The following is a 17,024-nucleotide window of genomic DNA, read 5'->3' on the forward strand; positions in this document are numbered from 1 at the left end:
TAATTTTGTGGAATATTTTTCATGATCCCAGCAAATTTCATTTCGCCTGAAGTAGTCTTGTGAGGACTCTTGACTTGTCTTCTTTTATACTGAAAAGATTGAGTGATACCTGAGTGAAATTCCTTCAGGAAAATGTTGCCATTGGAAAGGATGGAGTATGAGGTGGGTCGGTGACGTATCCTCACTCCTGAGGACTCATTCTGATGTGGTGAAGAAAGACCTGATTCAGAAGGCAAAAATCTTGATTCCCTTGTAGATCGACATTCCTTCTCTCACTTGTGGTCACAAGCTTTGGGTCGTACGCTCGGCTTTAAAACTTCTGTCCGGAGCTGAGTCACCTGGGAGAGGCTCAAGGCAGAAATGCTGCTCCACCACTAAAGTCATTTGAGGTGGTGTCAGCGTCGTGTCATGCCTTTTGAAAGATGACTGAGCTGGGATCCCCACCAGGTTTATTATGGAGGAATGAAGGAGGTTTCTGGACGGAAATAAAATGGATGGATGGAAAATACTTGGCAATAAATAAGTGTCAAGTATCCTGCATGAGTTAATGTAATTGTTCAGAATATATCTATCAGTAATTTAAAAAAGTTGAGGGTCTGGTTTATTGGTTTTATATGGTCTATTTTACACTTAAATGCAGCATTAGTTTAACTTTTGTTTTTGTTTTGTTTTTTTTTAATCACCTTTATTTCTGTGTCTCTTTGTTTCCCCACATTAGTGTAAGATTCATTCGCCTGTATATTTTCCATCATCGAATGCAGCTTATTAAATGTCACGGAACGTGTTCTTTTCCTCGCGATACAATTTTGCACACGATGCGTGACGTTGCACACAGACACAGCCACTTGAAGACGGAGAGGTAGCAGCAGCAGCAGCAGCAGCAGCCCTGGAGCCTGGACACGGTGCTGAGATGTAGGCTGCCTTGTTCCCTCAAATTCACTCGAATCTTCCAACCTTGTCGTGTCTGCTCAACGATAACCGGCTACTCTGTTGTCTAGTTGTGATATCTGGGTGTAAACAACAGCGAGTATCGCCGCAGCACCTTCACGAGAAAAGTATCTTGATGAGTGTCCAAAGTAGTGGAAGTTTGGAGGGGACGCCATCTTTGGTCCCAGCTCTCCACGTCCTCAACACGGACTGTGTTCCCAGCAAGATACCGCGGCGGTGGTGAAGGCCCAGGAAGGTACAGTTCAACCTACTTAGACATCCGATTCTGCACTTTTGTGTCGCATTTGTCATTTTGCACGAATCCCGTGGAAACCGATGAAAACGATCGAGCGAGGATCGTGGTTTCTAGTAACGAGCAACGCGTCAGCTCCAAAGTCCATTGAGCATTTTTGGCTAGCTCCTAGCAATGAAGACGTCTTTTTGTGTCCATTTTAATTCCCTGACCTCGTAACAATGCGGAGCAGCTATGTCGGTGAAACAGTTGGTTAATTGGAGGAGGCTTCCGTTGTTATCGGCACATCCGTTTGTGTATCTGCAGCTGCTAGCTCAAGTTAACGGTAGATTTAAAATGGAGTAAGTAAAGCAAATATATCGCCTGTAGCTTCATCCTAAACGTGCTGTGTTGGCCTGTCGTTTGAAGGTTTCCATCAAGGCTCGTAGTTACGTTTGTTTATCGACTGCTCTTTCAGCTCAACAGGGATTTGAAGTAGTCATTTGTCCCATTCTTTAGATGCTACTGCAGTGGATGTTAGCCTTAAGTGACCTTCTGTGACACACTTGAAGCAAAAACTGTGTAGAGCTAGGCTGTTGCTAACAGATACACCAATGCTTGCGTGAAAGTTAACATTCGATTGCAATGTTCTTGACAGTAGCTTCCATGAACAATCGTTTCCTGATCCAGATTGTGCCTTATATCCTCACTAAGTTGACCCTTCCTTACATCTTTCTGTCACTGACCTAGATCTGGATTTACATTTTTAGACAATGTTCGGTTAAACCTGTAAGTAATGGCATGGAGGGGGGGTGAAGACATTCTCAAGTGTCTGCCATAAACAGGTGGTCACTGAGCACAGTGGCATGGAGTTAAAATGACATACTCAGCTTGAATTGTAAGGGTTCAACCTCTTGTTCCTGCAGGGGCATGGATGGGGTGAATCCATAAAGGCAAACAAGACCTTTCTGTCAGTAAAACAAATTCTTGAAATGCCGTGTGGTTCTGCTTATCGGCTTAAACAAGCCAGTATTATCAGTGAGGAGATAAATGTTTATACAAACCAGCGTTGGACATGAATTCAGAGAGATGCAAGGTTGTGCTAAAATAGTTTCTGATCCAGAATCAAGCGACAAACTCATTGTTTGTATTTTTTTTCTTGTCGGTTACATAGTAAACATGTAATTAAAAGGAATACAACATGCTTGTCACTCTTTGTCTTCACTATTGCGGCAGTTAATAATTTATGGATTGTATGTAAATGTATAAGACATTTTATTCTGAACTCTGTCCTCGGCACCACAGATACTCAGGATTTTACCCTCCTTGGTCATGACACATAGTAGTGTAAAACTCGGCTGAGACCAATCAACTAACCTGCAACTTAAGAATTTTTATTGTGGGATATAAATGGTAAGAATTCAGAGGCATACTCGGACTTGGATAAGTGCGTGGAACGATCGTCAGAATCCCCTGTCGCTGGAACTCCCAGGTTAATTATTTGTTTTCATATCTTGATTCTGTGTCACCAAATTTCCATAAAAGATTTGAATGTACGTATGAAAAATCTATCTGACAAGAGATGTAAACAAATGCATACAAAACATAAACGTTTCTTGTAAGGCGATCATGTAGCCGGCGATTACCCTGGTGAAATTTAAAATTTAGTTTCACTCATCAGGATATCAGGAGCTGAAACATTGTCATTCGGAACCCTTAATAGACAGAATACTATATATGCCTCCATAGTTCCGTGTGATTTGATTTATTTATTTATTTTGTATTTTTATATGAGCTCCTGTCATTTACTGTATGCCTGCCTGTCTCATTCTAAATATTCCCTCTGGCCTGAATTGAACACCTCCATTCCAACGGCACGGACAGAGAAGGTGCCAAAGCTGCCTCTCTTTGTCGATTTAAAATGGTTGTCTCATTAAAGCACCGGTTTAGCGAGGGAGCTGCTGTGGAGTCTGTAGCAACACCGATGCCCAGGGAGCTCATGTAACTGTCCAAAGGGGATTCATTATTCATCCGCATCTCTCAGCTTAAATATTGTTCTCTCATTCACGATGGTGGCAGAGAGATTCCTCAATGTGTGCAGATGAGGACATGTAGTTGTTACCTGAATTGTTTGTGCTTGTACGACGTTCGTTGATTTCCTGGCTTTAATGACGTTGATTATAATTAAGACTGCTGCGGTTCTTTGCAGGCACCATGGAGGAGCTGCACAGCCTGGACCCCAGGAGACAGGAGCTGCTGGAGGCTCGCTTCATGGGAGGGGTCAGTGGTAGCACTGGGGGCAGCACTGGGAGTGCAAGCGGTGGAATCAAAGTCAGTGATTCTCTTGTTGCCAGATGTAATACTCATGCTTTAGTCCTTTACTAAATGCATTGTTTCCTACACAGGGTTTGGGAAATAATGAATGTTCAAATCACAGTTTTGGAAGTCTCGGTTCCTCAAGTGATAAGGAGTCTGAGGTACGGCCTTGGATATGATTTCACTTTGTGTCTTTAAAACACAATTCAACTTGAATTATAAATGAGTGATTTATGCCAGATTTAATGAGGCAAATGTATCAGACTTGAGTTTCTACAGATGGTTATTAGTTCCAGTGTCAGTTGATTTGTACAGCAGTGAGCACTGTCTGTATCCTCATCTTTTGTTGATTACTTTTAATGTGTTCTCAAATCGTATTTGCCTTCATATTGAAGTGAATTTCTAAGTCCACTCTGTTCAAGGCTATCTGATCTAAATATCATGTCATTGCGTTGACCCACTGTAGCTTTTGTTTTTCCTCCTCGATTTATTTTACTCGTATGTGAAATGGGTCAACTGTACAGTCTTCTCTGGCCTACTCAATGGCTGTATACCTCATCCTCACTGTCTCTTCTCCCTCTGGTTCACTAACACTCAACAATAGGCCTTCTATGAATAGTAACACATTCAATCTCAAGTCCACAAAGATAGAAGCAGCTTTGTCTATAGGAGACACATTGCTGTGGGCCATTATCAGAGTTACAAAATACCATTTTAATCTTTAACCGTGTATTTTGCTTTCTTCAGGGCTCTGATGTGAAAAGAGGAAGTTCTCCAGCATACTCGGTGAGTTGTGACTATGTGTTGATCGTGACTTGAATGTTTAAAGGACACCAGTTTGGAGTTACAAGTCATGTGCTTAAAGCATGTTATGATTTACAAACCATTCAGTTCACTCTCACCTCCTGGAACATATTGAGGAGTTAAACAGTCGCTATCAAGCAACTTATTGACGCATGAGCTCGGTGCCAGTAGGTGGACAGACAATTGCACAAGCAAACACTGCAGAACAACACTAGGCACAGTGATCACGCAAGGAGTGGAACTGTACAAGTTGCGATGATGAATACTGAGCTGGGCAACTTAATGATCCTTCCTGTCTGAGCCAATCAGCACCCTGGATACTGAACAGTGTGCTCTGATTGCCGCATCTCATCCATCAGCCGGTTGTGCACTGCATGCGAAATGATCTGGACAAACAAGTTCAAGCTGCCCAGCCTTACAAATACAGTGCCTGAGGGCACTGGAATTCTATGTTATAATGTACGGTCCATGAAATAATTTTCTATATATTGGGGAGAGGAATCTGAAGAGTGATATGGCGCAGGATTACTGTAAGCCGAAGGGCCTACTGAGCTTCATTGTAGAACAGTCCTTTCTTCTCATATTTACTGCTGCTTAGTTGAGAATAAACGCATCCTGAGACGATAAAACCTGCCACATAGATAGAAAAACACGTAGGAGAAATTGCAATGACTTCAGGTTGCTACGTAACTGTGATGTATAATCTTTTCCTTTATCGTATTGTCATGTATTGGAGCAGTTATTTTATCAATGGTTGGTCTGTTTTACTTTGACATTTTATTTTCTCCCGAAGACTCCAGAGAAGAAGCAGTCGGAAACTACCAGGGGCAGAAAACGGAAACCGGATATTCAGTCTGAGTGCAGCCAAGGCAAGTGTCTTTAATGAACCTGTTTAAAGATGGTTGATCATTTTCTCTCAACTTTCTTATCTGTTTTTATCTCCACTAGGGAAAACGATTGTTAGAGGACCCAAAATAAGTGATTATTTCGATGTAAGTTCCCATTATTGGCCGACATTGATGTGGAAGTACAAGGTGCCCTCGGTGGTTCGGTACAACTTCATATTGTCTGGTCTTTCCTGTTTTAGTTCCAAGGAGGAAACGGGTCCAGTCCGGTCCGAGGTCTCCCGCCTATGATTCGGTCACCTCAGAACTCGCATTCCCACTCCACTCAGGGCCCTGCAGTAAGTTGTGCCACCAGTCAAGTGGTCTTGCATTATCGGGTCTACATCACTAAAGTGTCACGTCTTTTACAGGGTCGACAAAATAGTGCGTCCCCTACTAGTCTTTCTTTTGGTGACTCCATGTCCTATCCAAAGCAACTGGCTGTCAAATTTGTTCAGGTAACGCAAACACATCTTAGAATCTTGTGGTTTAGTTCTGTAACGTTTCTCATCTTGCCTGTTTCCAACAGACTGACCTTACAGTGTTAAAATTAGCTGCCCTTGAAAGCACTAAGAATCTCGACCTTGAGAAGAAGGAGGGAAGGATAGACGACTTGTTGAGGGTGAGTTCTGATCCAACCTCGCTTCATGAAGGACACTGCAGCCGCTACTGGCCAAATTACAGCGCAATTTGATCTTTCAGGCAAACTGCGATCTCAGGAGACAAATAGATGAACAACAAAAATTACTTGAAAAGTACAAAGAACGCTTGAATAAATGCATCACAATGAGCAAGAAGTTGCTGATAGAAAAGGTGAGTGGTTGCTGTCGCTTGGGATTTTGTGGAAATGTGTTAGTTTTTCTTCCAACCATGTGTCCCACTTTGCAGAGCACACAAGAGAAGCAGGCGTGTCGGGAGAAGAGCATGCAGGACCGACTGCGTTTGGGCCACTTCACCACTGTGAGACACGGAGCCTCGTATACCGAGCAGTGGACAGACGGCTACGCCTTCCAAAACCTTGTCAAGTGAGGAGGATTATTTTCAGAGAAGAGACTGTGTAGGTCAGTCGTGAACCCTGTATTCTGTCTGCCAGACAACAAGAGTGGATAAACCAGCAGCGAGAAGACATCGAGAGGCAGCGGAAGCTCTTAGCCAAGAGGAAACCTCCATCCTCCAGCAACTCCCAGACACCGACGCCAAACTCGGAGCCAAAGCAACGCAAAACCAAGGCTGTGAACGGAGCGGAGAGCGACCCTTTTCTAAAACCCAGCCTACCTCAGCTGTACGTGCAGACCTCACGCATACCACCAAATCATCCCAAGCATCCTGAGACTCTCCACCACCAAGTCTACATTGTTGTTGGCAGCCCGAGCACAAGAGTCATTCTTTCCCTTTTGTTTGTTTGCACCCGTGTAGACTGACACTAGCAGAATACCATGAGCAGGAGGAGATCTTCAAACTGCGTCTTGGACACCTCAAGAAGGTTTGTAAAATCCTGGCATTCACAATGTGATGATCAGAAATCAGTCACTGCATCCATCAGATGTCGCCTTCATAATGTGTATAATCGAACATATACTTGACATTTACCGAGTCATACAAGTGGATTGTTGCATTAATATTTCACTCGGAGCATGTCGGCTCTGAACAAGTGGCTTTTGATGAGCTCTTCTCCTTGTAGCCAAAACTCTGAAGCCCCTTTTGAGCGTTTGTGTGTTTGTGTGTGTGTGAATCATTTATAGGAAGAAGCTGAGATCCAGGCAGAGCTGGAGCGTCTAGAGAGAGTGCGCAACCTTCACATTCGGGAGCTGAAGAGAATAAATAATGAAGACAGCTCACAGTGAGTCTGAATCTATTCCTTGTGACAGTTGCTGCAATGACACTGGAGTACGATGTGCACACAAGGCCAGTCCCTGCTGCCTACACCAATCACGCTCAGCCCAATACTGGCTTCACTCTGTCTCTATCGTGTCGCTGTGAACTCTGATTGTGCCATCGACAACTTCCCTGTGCTTGTTTTCATGCACAGATTTAAAGATCATCCCACGCTGAACGAGAGATACCTGCTCCTGCACCTCCTGGGCCGAGGGGGCTTCAGTGAAGTTTACAAGGTACGTGCGTAGGGGCGTCACCCGAGAGCGAACTTTTAAAGTCCAATCTCCAACCATGTGATGTTTGATGTTTCAGGCGTTTGACTTGATCGAGCAAAGATATGCTGCTGTAAAGATCCACCAGCTCAACAAAAACTGGAGGGAGGAGAAGAAGGAGAACTACCACAAGTATGTCTGACCTTTGACTATGAACCTGATGACATTTGTGGTCCTGGGACATATTTTTTATTTCGATCAGGCAGCATCAAGTGGATGGTGAGCATGTTACTTCTGTTGTACTAGTGTGGAATGAGCTGAGGATCGAGAGCGTATAGGATTGTCTGTTGGGGACTGGTTGTAATAGAGATGGGGATTGTTCTAAAGCCGTCCAGTTTAATATTTCAGATAGTTTAATGTTTGATCCCAGGAAGGGCTGATTGAAGTTGAGGTCAATATGGATGTTTGTTTTTGTTGGTACGGAGTTGTTAGTCTGTATTTAAAATAAAAAAAAAGGTAGTCCTAGGCGATTTGGGTGAAATATTCAGAAATATGTGAAATGGGACAAAGAACAAATGAGTTGATTTTGGGAGTCTGGATCCAGGAAGTTTGACTTCAAAAAGTGGAGTGGTCCATCATCAGAGAATAGTTCATCTGGGAGAGCGTCACACGTCGCCACTGTGGGTTTGTCTGCCTGAAAAACTTAGAGCTATTCACAGTTGCCATTTGGAACCAAGGATTTTTTTTAAGAATACTTCATTGGATGATTGTGTTGGTGGAGGTTCGGTTATGACATCACATTCTATAACATGTGATGACATCACATTCTATAACATGTGATGTCATCACATGTAACACAGTTTTAATTATATATGATGTGTTCTTTACTGCACTTAACTTTTATGTCTCGAATGGGTTAAAAGTTCCTGCCCCAAAGAAATACCTTTTTTTTTTCCCTCCTCCTCTGGCTTCAGTCCCTCCCACCAACCGTCCTTCTCTGGCTCATGATTTCCAGTCTGATTTGCAAGCTCCTCGAATCTAAACCAGTTTCTCCTCCCGCAGGCACGCGTGTCGAGAGTACAGAATACACAAGGAGCTGGACCATCCCAGAATAGTTAAACTCTACGACTACTTCTCACTGGACACCGACACGTGAGTTCCTGTTGTGATCGCCGTCGCTTTCCTCATGACTTCTCCGTCCTCATTTTCTTCCTGTGGTTTGAAGGTTTTGCACCGTCATGGAGTACTGCGAGGGCAACGACTTGGATTTCTACTTGAAGCAACACAAGCTCATGTCGGAGAAGGAGGCCCGGTCCATCATCATGCAGATTGTGAACGCACTCAGATACCTGAACGAGATCAAACCTCCCATCATCCACTACGACCTGAAGCCAGGTGAGGGCTCTTGATGCAGGAAACTGTGAATGATCAGCCAGGAGTCGTTCATCCACTCCACAAATTGTTCCTCTGTTCATCCTGACTCTGATGGTTGAATTGCTCTCAGGCAATATCCTGCTGGTGGATGGCACAGCCTGCGGTGAGATCAAAATCACGGACTTCGGCTTGTCCAAAATCATGGATGACGACAACTACGGCGTGGATGGGATGGATCTAACGTCGCAGGGCGCAGGGACCTACTGGTGAGACGCTTGTCTCAAACACTCCTCTACTTTTCCTGCTGTTAAACCAGTGTTTGAATCGCAGGTATTTGCCTCCTGAGTGTTTCGTGGTTGGCAAAGAGCCGCCCAAGATCTCCAACAAGGTGGACGTGTGGTCGGTGGGGGTCATCTTCTTCCAGTGCCTGTACGGGAAGAAGGTACTGAAGGCTCTGCCTCTTTAATATGTGGATGGAAAGTTCTGTTATGAGAATCTTCAGGTTTATTTACTGTTCTCATTCTCAGCCTTTTGGCCACAACCAGTCGCAGCAGGACATCCTGCAGGAGAACACCATCCTCAAAGCCACAGACGTCCAGTTCCCTGTCAAACCAGTCTCCAGCAACGAAGCTAAGGTAGGTTTTTAGATTTAGACTGAAATTTGGCAGCCATTGTGTGCATGAGCAGCACGGTGAAGACGAGGATGGAAGCCATCGAAACTAGCCATTTTAAGAAGACAAACTTGTTTGTCTGTGGGAGGTTCATCTTTTTGCTGCCCTTTTTGATAATGGAGCCGTGTCAAATAATACAGTTTTATTGATCATGTTTCTGGTCAAATATTAACTCTGGAATAGGATGTGTTAGGCTTCGAATTGTAAGTTATGCTTGTGCGAAGTTCGCATGTGCCTCGACACCTGTGCAAGTTAGTGTGCAGTTCTGCTGGTGAATTCCTCGACTCGCATCACAACTGTTATGATCGCGAAGCCCCTGTTGTCAAGATCGTTGATGAGATTGAACCCTGAATCATGTTGGGGGGGAAAAATCAGCTTTAATTCCCCCGTCTTCTGGTTCTCTCTGTTATTGTGTTCTGTTTGCACCTCCCTCACTGGAGGTTCTGAGACTCCATGTTGCCTCTCTGTAGGACTCCGGTACTGCGTCTTCAGAAGGTGTTTTCCCCTGTTAAAAGTAGATTTCACACTCGCGTTTGGACATCTGGATGTTTTTGAGAAGGTCCAGGGCTTGAGCCCATCTGCCTACCCCCTCACGCTGAACTTGAACTGTTGTAGTGCACATGGGGCTGATGAGAGGGCTCGCAACCTGTCAGCTGTTAATAATGGACTAGTTGAAAGACCATAAGTGAAGAGGTGGCGTCTGCTCACATGTGGAATTGTGTTTTTTTTGTACCCCTGTGGTAAGATGTAAGATGGGTGAAGGCAATGTCAGGTTTTCTAATGAAAGGTGATCACCTCCTTTCATCTCCGTTGCTCTCGCTGCTCGCTCGTCTTCTGCTTGCAGGCGTGCGGTTGGTAGTTCAGTCATTGGAACACTGTAACTACAGCGGGGGTGTGAACATGTGGTTTATGGCACAGACGTCCTTTATGTGGCATCAGAAGGGAGAAACATGATGTACAATGTTAATGAGTTGTTGTGAATCATGAGGTGGGAAAAATGCAGTGATGAGTTCAGGTGCTTCTGTGATGAGCTTTGATGTTTGCCTGCTGCTTAGTAGAGCTTTTTGCTTTGTAGACATGAGCTCTGTATTGACTGACATGCTTTGCGTGCTTGGCCAGGCCTTCATCAGACGATGCCTGGCGTACAGGAAGGAGGACCGGATCGACGTCCACCAGATGGGCAGCGACCCCTACCTGCTCCCCCACATGCGACGGTCCAGCTCCTCCGGGAATCTGCAGCTCAATGCAGCTGGATCTGGACCAGCCTCCTCCAGCATCATCTCATATTGACGAAGCTCGGACTGCGGCAGCAAGGAACTGACCAAGAGGCTCCCGCCGGGGCTGAGGCTCACCAGCGGGGAAAGGGCCGGCGGTCGGAAGGTCTCGCATGCACGGCCGACTCGCTTCACGTTTACTTAAACTTGAATCGTTGAGAGACAGCGAAGGGATGAGTTTACTCCTTTCCACCAAGACGTGGGTTCTAAACCCTCCAAGGTCTGACAAAAGCACTGAAACTGACGACGTACCTTGAAGACAATGTGACTGAACACTGAGTTTGGGGGCAAAACCAAGGCCCCTGTGACACAGAGTCCCCTCTGTTGAGATGAAATAACTCGATCCTGCCTGCGTGCAAACGGTTGAGCTGCTAGAAGTAACTGTGAGTGGCGGTTATGATTTAGAAGTTTGAAAGATTGGCAAACGTTTCTTTTCTACAAGTGTTAGGCTTTAATTTGAGTTTGTTAGCCATGAGAATGTAATGTGTAGCAAACCAGTAGGTGGGGGCAGCATACTTAACGTCTAATGCACAACATAACCAAATGTAGAAAATGGAAATGTATAATAATCCTATGCAGGGATATTAATAAAGAGAAATTGGAACGTATATACTGTACAGGTGAACTCAGATTTTTTTTTTTTTTTTTACAGCAGTGATGTGTACAAATGCGTTAGATCCTCCCCTCATAGAACCAATACTTTATTTTGCTGCTTTATGGCTCTTATTTTTCAAGGGCTGTTGGTTCCAGAGTACAAACTGTACAGTGAGAGTGAAGAATAAATGTCTGGATTTGCTCCCAGTGAATAATAATGTTCAATAAATTGGCCTGTGCATTCCAGTTCCTCCAGCTGCTGTTTGACTCCTCGACTGACGCCGTGTGGCTCTGTGCGGTATTGCAGTGAAAAGTATTCAAGGTAACAGACTTGGCATCGTAGTCATGTAAACATAGAATTACTGAGATCCAGGAGAGGTTTTCTGCCTGCACCATGATCGTGTGTCTGACAGACACATCCGTCCCTCTAAGACTCTGAAGACACGATGATGTTGACTGACTCGGGCATCAGCGAGGACCACGGCGAGGAAGTGTTCAGTGGTACAGTGGCTGAGGAGAAGGTGTCTTGTGGCTCAGGTGGAGGGGCGGCGAAGGGGAGCATGGGATCCGCTGCAGGTAGAGACACAGGAGGGAAACCACCTGGCAGGTTCAGAGGTAGAACAGGTGGAAGGCCTGTGGAACAACAAGGCAGGGTGAAAACCTGGTCAGGAGTGATGGATTGAACTGAAAGAAAAGAATAAGTTTCCGCCTCAGAGTAGTAGAGCAGCAGGAGAAGCATCTCCATCTGTTACAATTTATCTAAACATCACTGCCAGCACAAGTAGTGAAAAAAAAAAAACCCTCAATGAAAGAAAGGTGTTATTCAGAAACTAGGACCATATTTTAGTTCCAAAATAACTATATTTAAAAACAATTTCTAGATTTATTTTAAGAAGAAAAAAAAGTTGAATAATTTGAGATGGAACTTGATTTTAAAAAAATCAGATGATAGGTTTCATAAATAATCTGAATTGCATTTTAATATTTAATAGCACAATAATTCCAGCAAGTTTCAGTAAATTATGAGTACAGGGACATAAGAAATAAATGACTTTTGATTTTATTTTTGTCAAAGAACACTGCCATTTCTGTGTATATATATATATATATGTATATATATATATATATACTCCGTACTCCATACTCGTCCGTCCGCTCACCTTGTGTTAAAATGTCTCCAGGAGGCAACACATGTCCGACACCTGGCAGGTTTGGTAAAGTCAAGGCAGGCAGACCTGTGCTTAGGTTGACGGACCCTGAGTGGAGCCACTGGACCCCTGTGGGACTGAGCTCCTCACCAGGAGGTGGAGCAGCAGAGGCAGGATGGAGTGCACTCGCAGAGTGAAGCGCCACAGTCGGAGCTCCTGAAAGACCATCTTTATTCACTCACTCTGTGTTGTTTACATTTCAAAGGAGATGTACCTGTCTGAACGCTGGTGAGGACAGCAGTGAGGTCCCAGCTGTCCGACGGCACCGGTTCTGAACCAGCAGGCGCCACAGAGATGGGCTGAGTGGGCACCACAGCCGAGAGACTGACCTGGTCACGAGAGCAGCTTCGTTGATGGAGTGGATTCAAGCCTCTTCCTTCAGTCCTGGCTGTATCTTACCTCAGCGAGGCCATCTTGATGGTGCAGCGCTGGAGTTCTGTGTGAACACGAGGTGGGTATCCTGTGCAGGTAACCGTAGCCGATCCCACAGCCTAAACTGAGGTCAAACCAGAGAGGAGTCATTCATTGAGTCTGACAGACACCAGGGTGTGGTGTGGTGTGGTGAAGTCAGGACTACAGACTGCCCTTCTCTTCTCTGCTTCTGGGCGGTCCCATGCGGGAACTCGCTCTCGCCCTTCTCTGAAGGACTGTGAGTTTGGGAACATGATCATGGCGCTTTCTATTGTCCATTACTCAATGAAATATTTAGTTTGCCGTCAGTAACATGACCATGACCCCCCTCGGACCCCCGGATCCAAGATGGCTTCCTCAAGTGTAAACACCATCAGAGAAATTGTGCCGACGTTTGGGGGGCAATAAAGCAAATATAATGCTGCGTTCCTGACCCTTGACCTGGGAATTTCAGCAGGAACGCCTCCAGAAAATGCTGGAGAATCTTGACTAACAAGCTAAACAATCCAATATGGCTGCCCTGAGTGTAAACAGGAAGTTTGGTAAGAAGGAAACACACAGAGCAAAACCCTTCCTTCGGTGGGTTTTCTAGATGCAGGAGCGTTTTTCATGCAGAACCATGTGCAGATATGGGGACCTCAAAAAGAAGGTCAGGGGCCGCATGTGGCCGCAGTGTCGGAGCTCACCTGCCTTCACCGCCCCAGTCGCAGTTGGGAGTGATGAGCACCTCCCTGCAGTTGTCGCTCTCCGTGCTGTAGACGTAGAGCTTCAGCTCTTTCCCTTCGTACATTTCGATGAGCGAGAAAAGGTCCTCGTCCTGCTCACACACACACGCAGCCTGGTGAGCCAGCGACACGACAGATGTTACCACCAGGGCGCGGCACCTCGCTCATGAGCGTGTCCGCTCCGATGATGTAGTCGCTGTGAGCTCGGAGCCCGGCGGCGGCGGCGGGAGACTCGGGTTCCACGTCCTGGGGAGCACAGCATCAGGAACAGGGCCCCGTGTCGTGGCTTGCTGAGTCAGCGCTCACCAAAACGTGCCAGACGTTTTCATTGGCTCCTTCGAAGCTGCTGAAGCGAATGCTGAGCCCCAGGAGGCCCTTACCCCCCCACATGGTGCTGGGCGTGACCGTCACCTCCCTCACCGACAGAGTCTTGCTGCTGTACACCAGCATCTTCACCGGCTTCTCCACGTTCAGCTTCAGGATCTCCTTCAGGGTGTCGTTGTCCTTGTTCTGCAGAGCACATCCACAGTCACAGAGACACAGGGACTTCTTTAACCCAACACTAATGCCCTGCACTGGTCGCATGAGCTGAAGCGGACAGCAGGGGGCAGTAGCGACGCAGTGCTCCTGCAACACTTGAAGCATGAAGAAGAGCTCAAACCAAGTAGTCATGAGACTATTTTGTTTTGATTAGAAATACACACATTAAAGCCATTGATTTTAGAAAGCTATTTTATTAATAAATACAGATGAAACTCCAGAACGTCGGCAAAATCTAATCCCTTGAGAGCTAGCAATGCCATAGCCTTTGTTTGTTAAATACAGTAAACATATGTAACAGGGACAGTGGAGATTAAAACGTTAATTATTCTGTGAAAAAATGCTTATTTGGATATATATTTTTGGTAAAGCTAACAAAAATATTAAAAACTAATATAATAAAAATCAAAAGATTATTTAAAAATAGAAGAAAAATGCATTTCTTAAATATAGCTTTTTTTTTTATTAAAACAAATTCTAAGTATGTAATAAATACCTGATTTTTTTAAAGCATGAAGAAATCTAAATACGACTTAACATATTTAAATGAAGAATGAATACCAAAATATTCAGACATTAAAAAAAAAAAAATCCTGGTGCAGTAAAGGTTAATGTAGAAGTCATTTGAAGATTCTCAATGCATTTTATTTTATTTTATTCCAAAACACTTTCCTAGTTGGTGGGCTCCCCACTGACCATAGCAATAAATTCAATTCTGATTCTAATCCTGATTCGCACTCCATGCTGGTAAGTGGTATGAAGTTACACAGTCGAGCAAACAACTGAGGCTCGTGTTTCACTGAAGAAGCCTCCGAGGTTTGTGACGCGAATCAAAGGAGCGAGTCTGACGTGAAGAAGTGACTTCTGAGCAAAAAAAAAAGGGGGGTTGAAATTCTCCTACCAGTCTGGTGTCGGCGGTGGAAATGATGAAATCAAAGAAGGGCTCCAGTCCCGCACAGTGACCCGGCGACTGGTCCTGGACCTGCAGCCAGGTGATGGAAAACCAGTCAGTGCCTCCGAACACGTGATCACGAAAAAGCATTCCTGCCGCGGCGACACGCCCCTTCGCGTCTGGACTCACGCACCAGCTCCACCGGTTATTCAGGCAACTACACTTATATACTGTATCTATGTTCTCGTATCTGCATTATTACAAGACATTAGTCCACAATAACAGCAACGCAAACTTCTGACTTCACACTTGCAGCGACGTCTTTGGTCACGTGTCCAGAGACGTCAACCCAGCGTCCGGAGGTGTCAAGTCAGCGCAGAGCAGGTGGCAACACTCACCCTCAGGACGTGGTATCCTTCCGACCCTCCGCCGGGAATCGCCACGCTCGGAGAAAGCCCCATGTCCGTCTAAATAAAAGAGCAATGAATCAAAAGTCAGAGCGCCTCGGATGACTGCAGCTCATGCCCCGACTCCCGGTGTTTCCTGGTTCCAAGCACTTCCGCTGTAATCACGGCGCGGATGTTTCTAAGTGCGCTCTGCTCCCGTAAACACGGTAAATTCCTCGACAGCAGCGGAAGCGTTTCAGGCACCAAGGCAGAGCGTTTCCGGTTGTCAAAAGAAATAATTCGACTTTATATAAATGTAGGAAAAGGGAAATCATTAATTCGTATGATAGATATTTCTGAATATAAAAAAAAAAAACAATGAGGAAAAGCTGCTGGGAAACGACCATTAAAAATGCTGTCATGTCAAAAGAAATACCACAAAATAAAGAACTATATATATATATATATATATATATATATATATTCCTCCACATCGAGAGGAACCAGCTGAGGTGGCTCGGGCATCTGATTCGGATGCCCCCTGGACGCCTCCCTGGGGAGGTGTACCGGGCATGTCCTACCGGGAGGAGACCCTGGGGAAGACCCAGGACTCGCGGGAGAGATTATGTCTCCGGTCTGGCCTGGGAACGCCTCCGGATCCCCCGGGAGGAGCTGGAGGAGGTTTGTGTGGACCGGGAAGTTTGGGCTTCCCTGCTCCGAATGCTGCCTCCGTGACCCGACCCCGGATAAGCGGCAGAAGAAGGAAGGAAGGAAGAAGGTGAAGGTATATATATATATATATATATATATATATATATTTATATATATATATATAGGGTTAGGGTTAGGGTTAGGGTTAGAGGGTTAGGGTTAGGGTTAGATTAGGGTTAGGGTTAGGGTTAGGTTAGGGTTAGGGTTAGGGTTAGGGTTAAGGTTAAGGTTAGATTAGGGTTAGGGTTAGGGTTAGGGTTAGATTAGGGTTAGGGTTAGGGTTAGGATTAGGGTTAGGGTTAGGGTTAGATTAGGGTTAGGGTTAGGATTAGGGTTAGGGTTAGATTAGGGTTAGGGTTAGGGTTAGATTAGGGTTAGGGTTAGGGTTAGGGTTAGGGTTAGGGTTAGGGTTAGGTTAGGGTTAGGGTTAGGGTTAGATTAGGGTTAGGGTTAGGGTTAGATTAGGGTTAGGGTTAGGTTAGGGTTAGGGTTAGATTAGGGTTAGGGTTAGATTAGGGTTAGGGTTAGGGTTAGGGTTAGGGTTAGGGTTAGGGTTAGATTAGGGTTAGGGTTAGATTAGGGTTAGGGTTAGGGTTAGATTAGGGTTAGGGTTAGGGTTTCTCCGTCCCCTCTCATGTTGGTTGGTTCGTCCATTCCTATTGTAGGGTTAGGGTTAGGGTTAGGGTTAGGGTTAGATTAGGGTTAGGGTTAGGGTTAGGGTTAGTGTTAGTGTGAGGGTTAGGGTTAGGGTTAGGGTTAGGGTTAGATTAGGGTTAGGGTTAGGGTTAGGGTTAGATTAGGGTTAGGGTTAGGGTTAGGGTTAGGGTTAGATTAGGGTTAGGGTTAGGGTTTCTCCGTCCCCTCTCATGTTGGTTGGTTCGTCCATTCCTATTGTAGGGTTAGGGTTAGGGTTAGGGTTAGGGTTAGGTTAGGGTTAGGGTTAGGGTTAGATTAGGGTTAGGGTTAGGTTAGCGTTAGGGTTAGGGTT

The 17,024-nt window shown here is 45.2% G+C and overlaps 2 protein-coding genes across 2 annotated transcripts; one reads left to right on the forward strand and one right to left on the reverse strand.

Annotated features, from left to right (window-relative positions):
- The first annotated feature begins 850 nt into the window (after nucleotides 1-850).
- On the forward strand, nucleotides 851-11,419 carry tlk1a (tousled-like kinase 1a). The gene is given in 24 exon segments (XM_053877413.1): nucleotides 851-1,105; nucleotides 1,107-1,133; nucleotides 1,135-1,183; nucleotides 3,369-3,490; nucleotides 3,565-3,636; nucleotides 4,223-4,261; nucleotides 5,073-5,148; nucleotides 5,228-5,271; nucleotides 5,367-5,462; nucleotides 5,535-5,621; nucleotides 5,693-5,785; nucleotides 5,866-5,976; nucleotides 6,052-6,188; nucleotides 6,257-6,445; nucleotides 6,580-6,646; nucleotides 6,906-7,003; nucleotides 7,193-7,274; nucleotides 7,351-7,442; nucleotides 8,313-8,402; nucleotides 8,476-8,645; nucleotides 8,755-8,890; nucleotides 8,955-9,066; nucleotides 9,152-9,259; nucleotides 10,415-11,419. Coding segments are annotated over 24 exon segments (2,310 nt in total). The 5' UTR covers nucleotides 851-1,063; the 3' UTR covers nucleotides 10,586-11,419.
- LOC128766064 (Golgi reassembly-stacking protein 2-like) lies at nucleotides 10,981-15,636 on the reverse strand. The gene is made up of 9 exons (XM_053877414.1): nucleotides 15,338-15,636; nucleotides 14,949-15,029; nucleotides 13,814-14,017; nucleotides 13,667-13,753; nucleotides 13,469-13,599; nucleotides 12,771-12,867; nucleotides 12,586-12,700; nucleotides 12,324-12,527; nucleotides 10,981-11,796 (listed from the first exon to the last, which is right to left on the reverse strand). Exons 1-9 carry the CDS (start codon nucleotides 15,398-15,400, stop codon nucleotides 11,591-11,593), a joined length of 1,188 nt encoding a protein of 395 aa, XP_053733389.1. The 5' UTR covers nucleotides 15,401-15,636; the 3' UTR covers nucleotides 10,981-11,590.
- Nucleotides 15,637-17,024: the final 1,388 nt, after the last annotated feature.

Source organism: Synchiropus splendidus, chromosome 10 (genome assembly GCF_027744825.2).
Source record: "Synchiropus splendidus isolate RoL2022-P1 chromosome 10, RoL_Sspl_1.0, whole genome shotgun sequence".
Classification (NCBI taxonomy): domain Eukaryota; kingdom Metazoa; phylum Chordata; class Actinopteri; order Syngnathiformes; family Callionymidae; genus Synchiropus; species Synchiropus splendidus.

What these genes read in the sequence shown, in the direction of transcription:
- LOC128766064 (XM_053877414.1), bottom strand. Translation starts at nt 15,400, where the DNA reads ATGGGGCTTTCTCCGAGCGTGGCGATTCCCGGCGGAGGGTCGGAAGGA. An exon ending in AAGGATACCACGTCCTGAGG is followed by an intron (nt 15,030 to 15,337) that starts GTGAGTGTTGCC and finishes ACCTGGCTGCAG; the next exon opens with GTCCAGGACCAGTCGCCGGG. An exon ending in ATCAAGATGGCCTCGCTGAG is followed by an intron (nt 12,701 to 12,770) that starts GTAAGATACAGC and finishes TCTCGTGACCAG; the next exon opens with GTCAGTCTCTCGGCTGTGGT.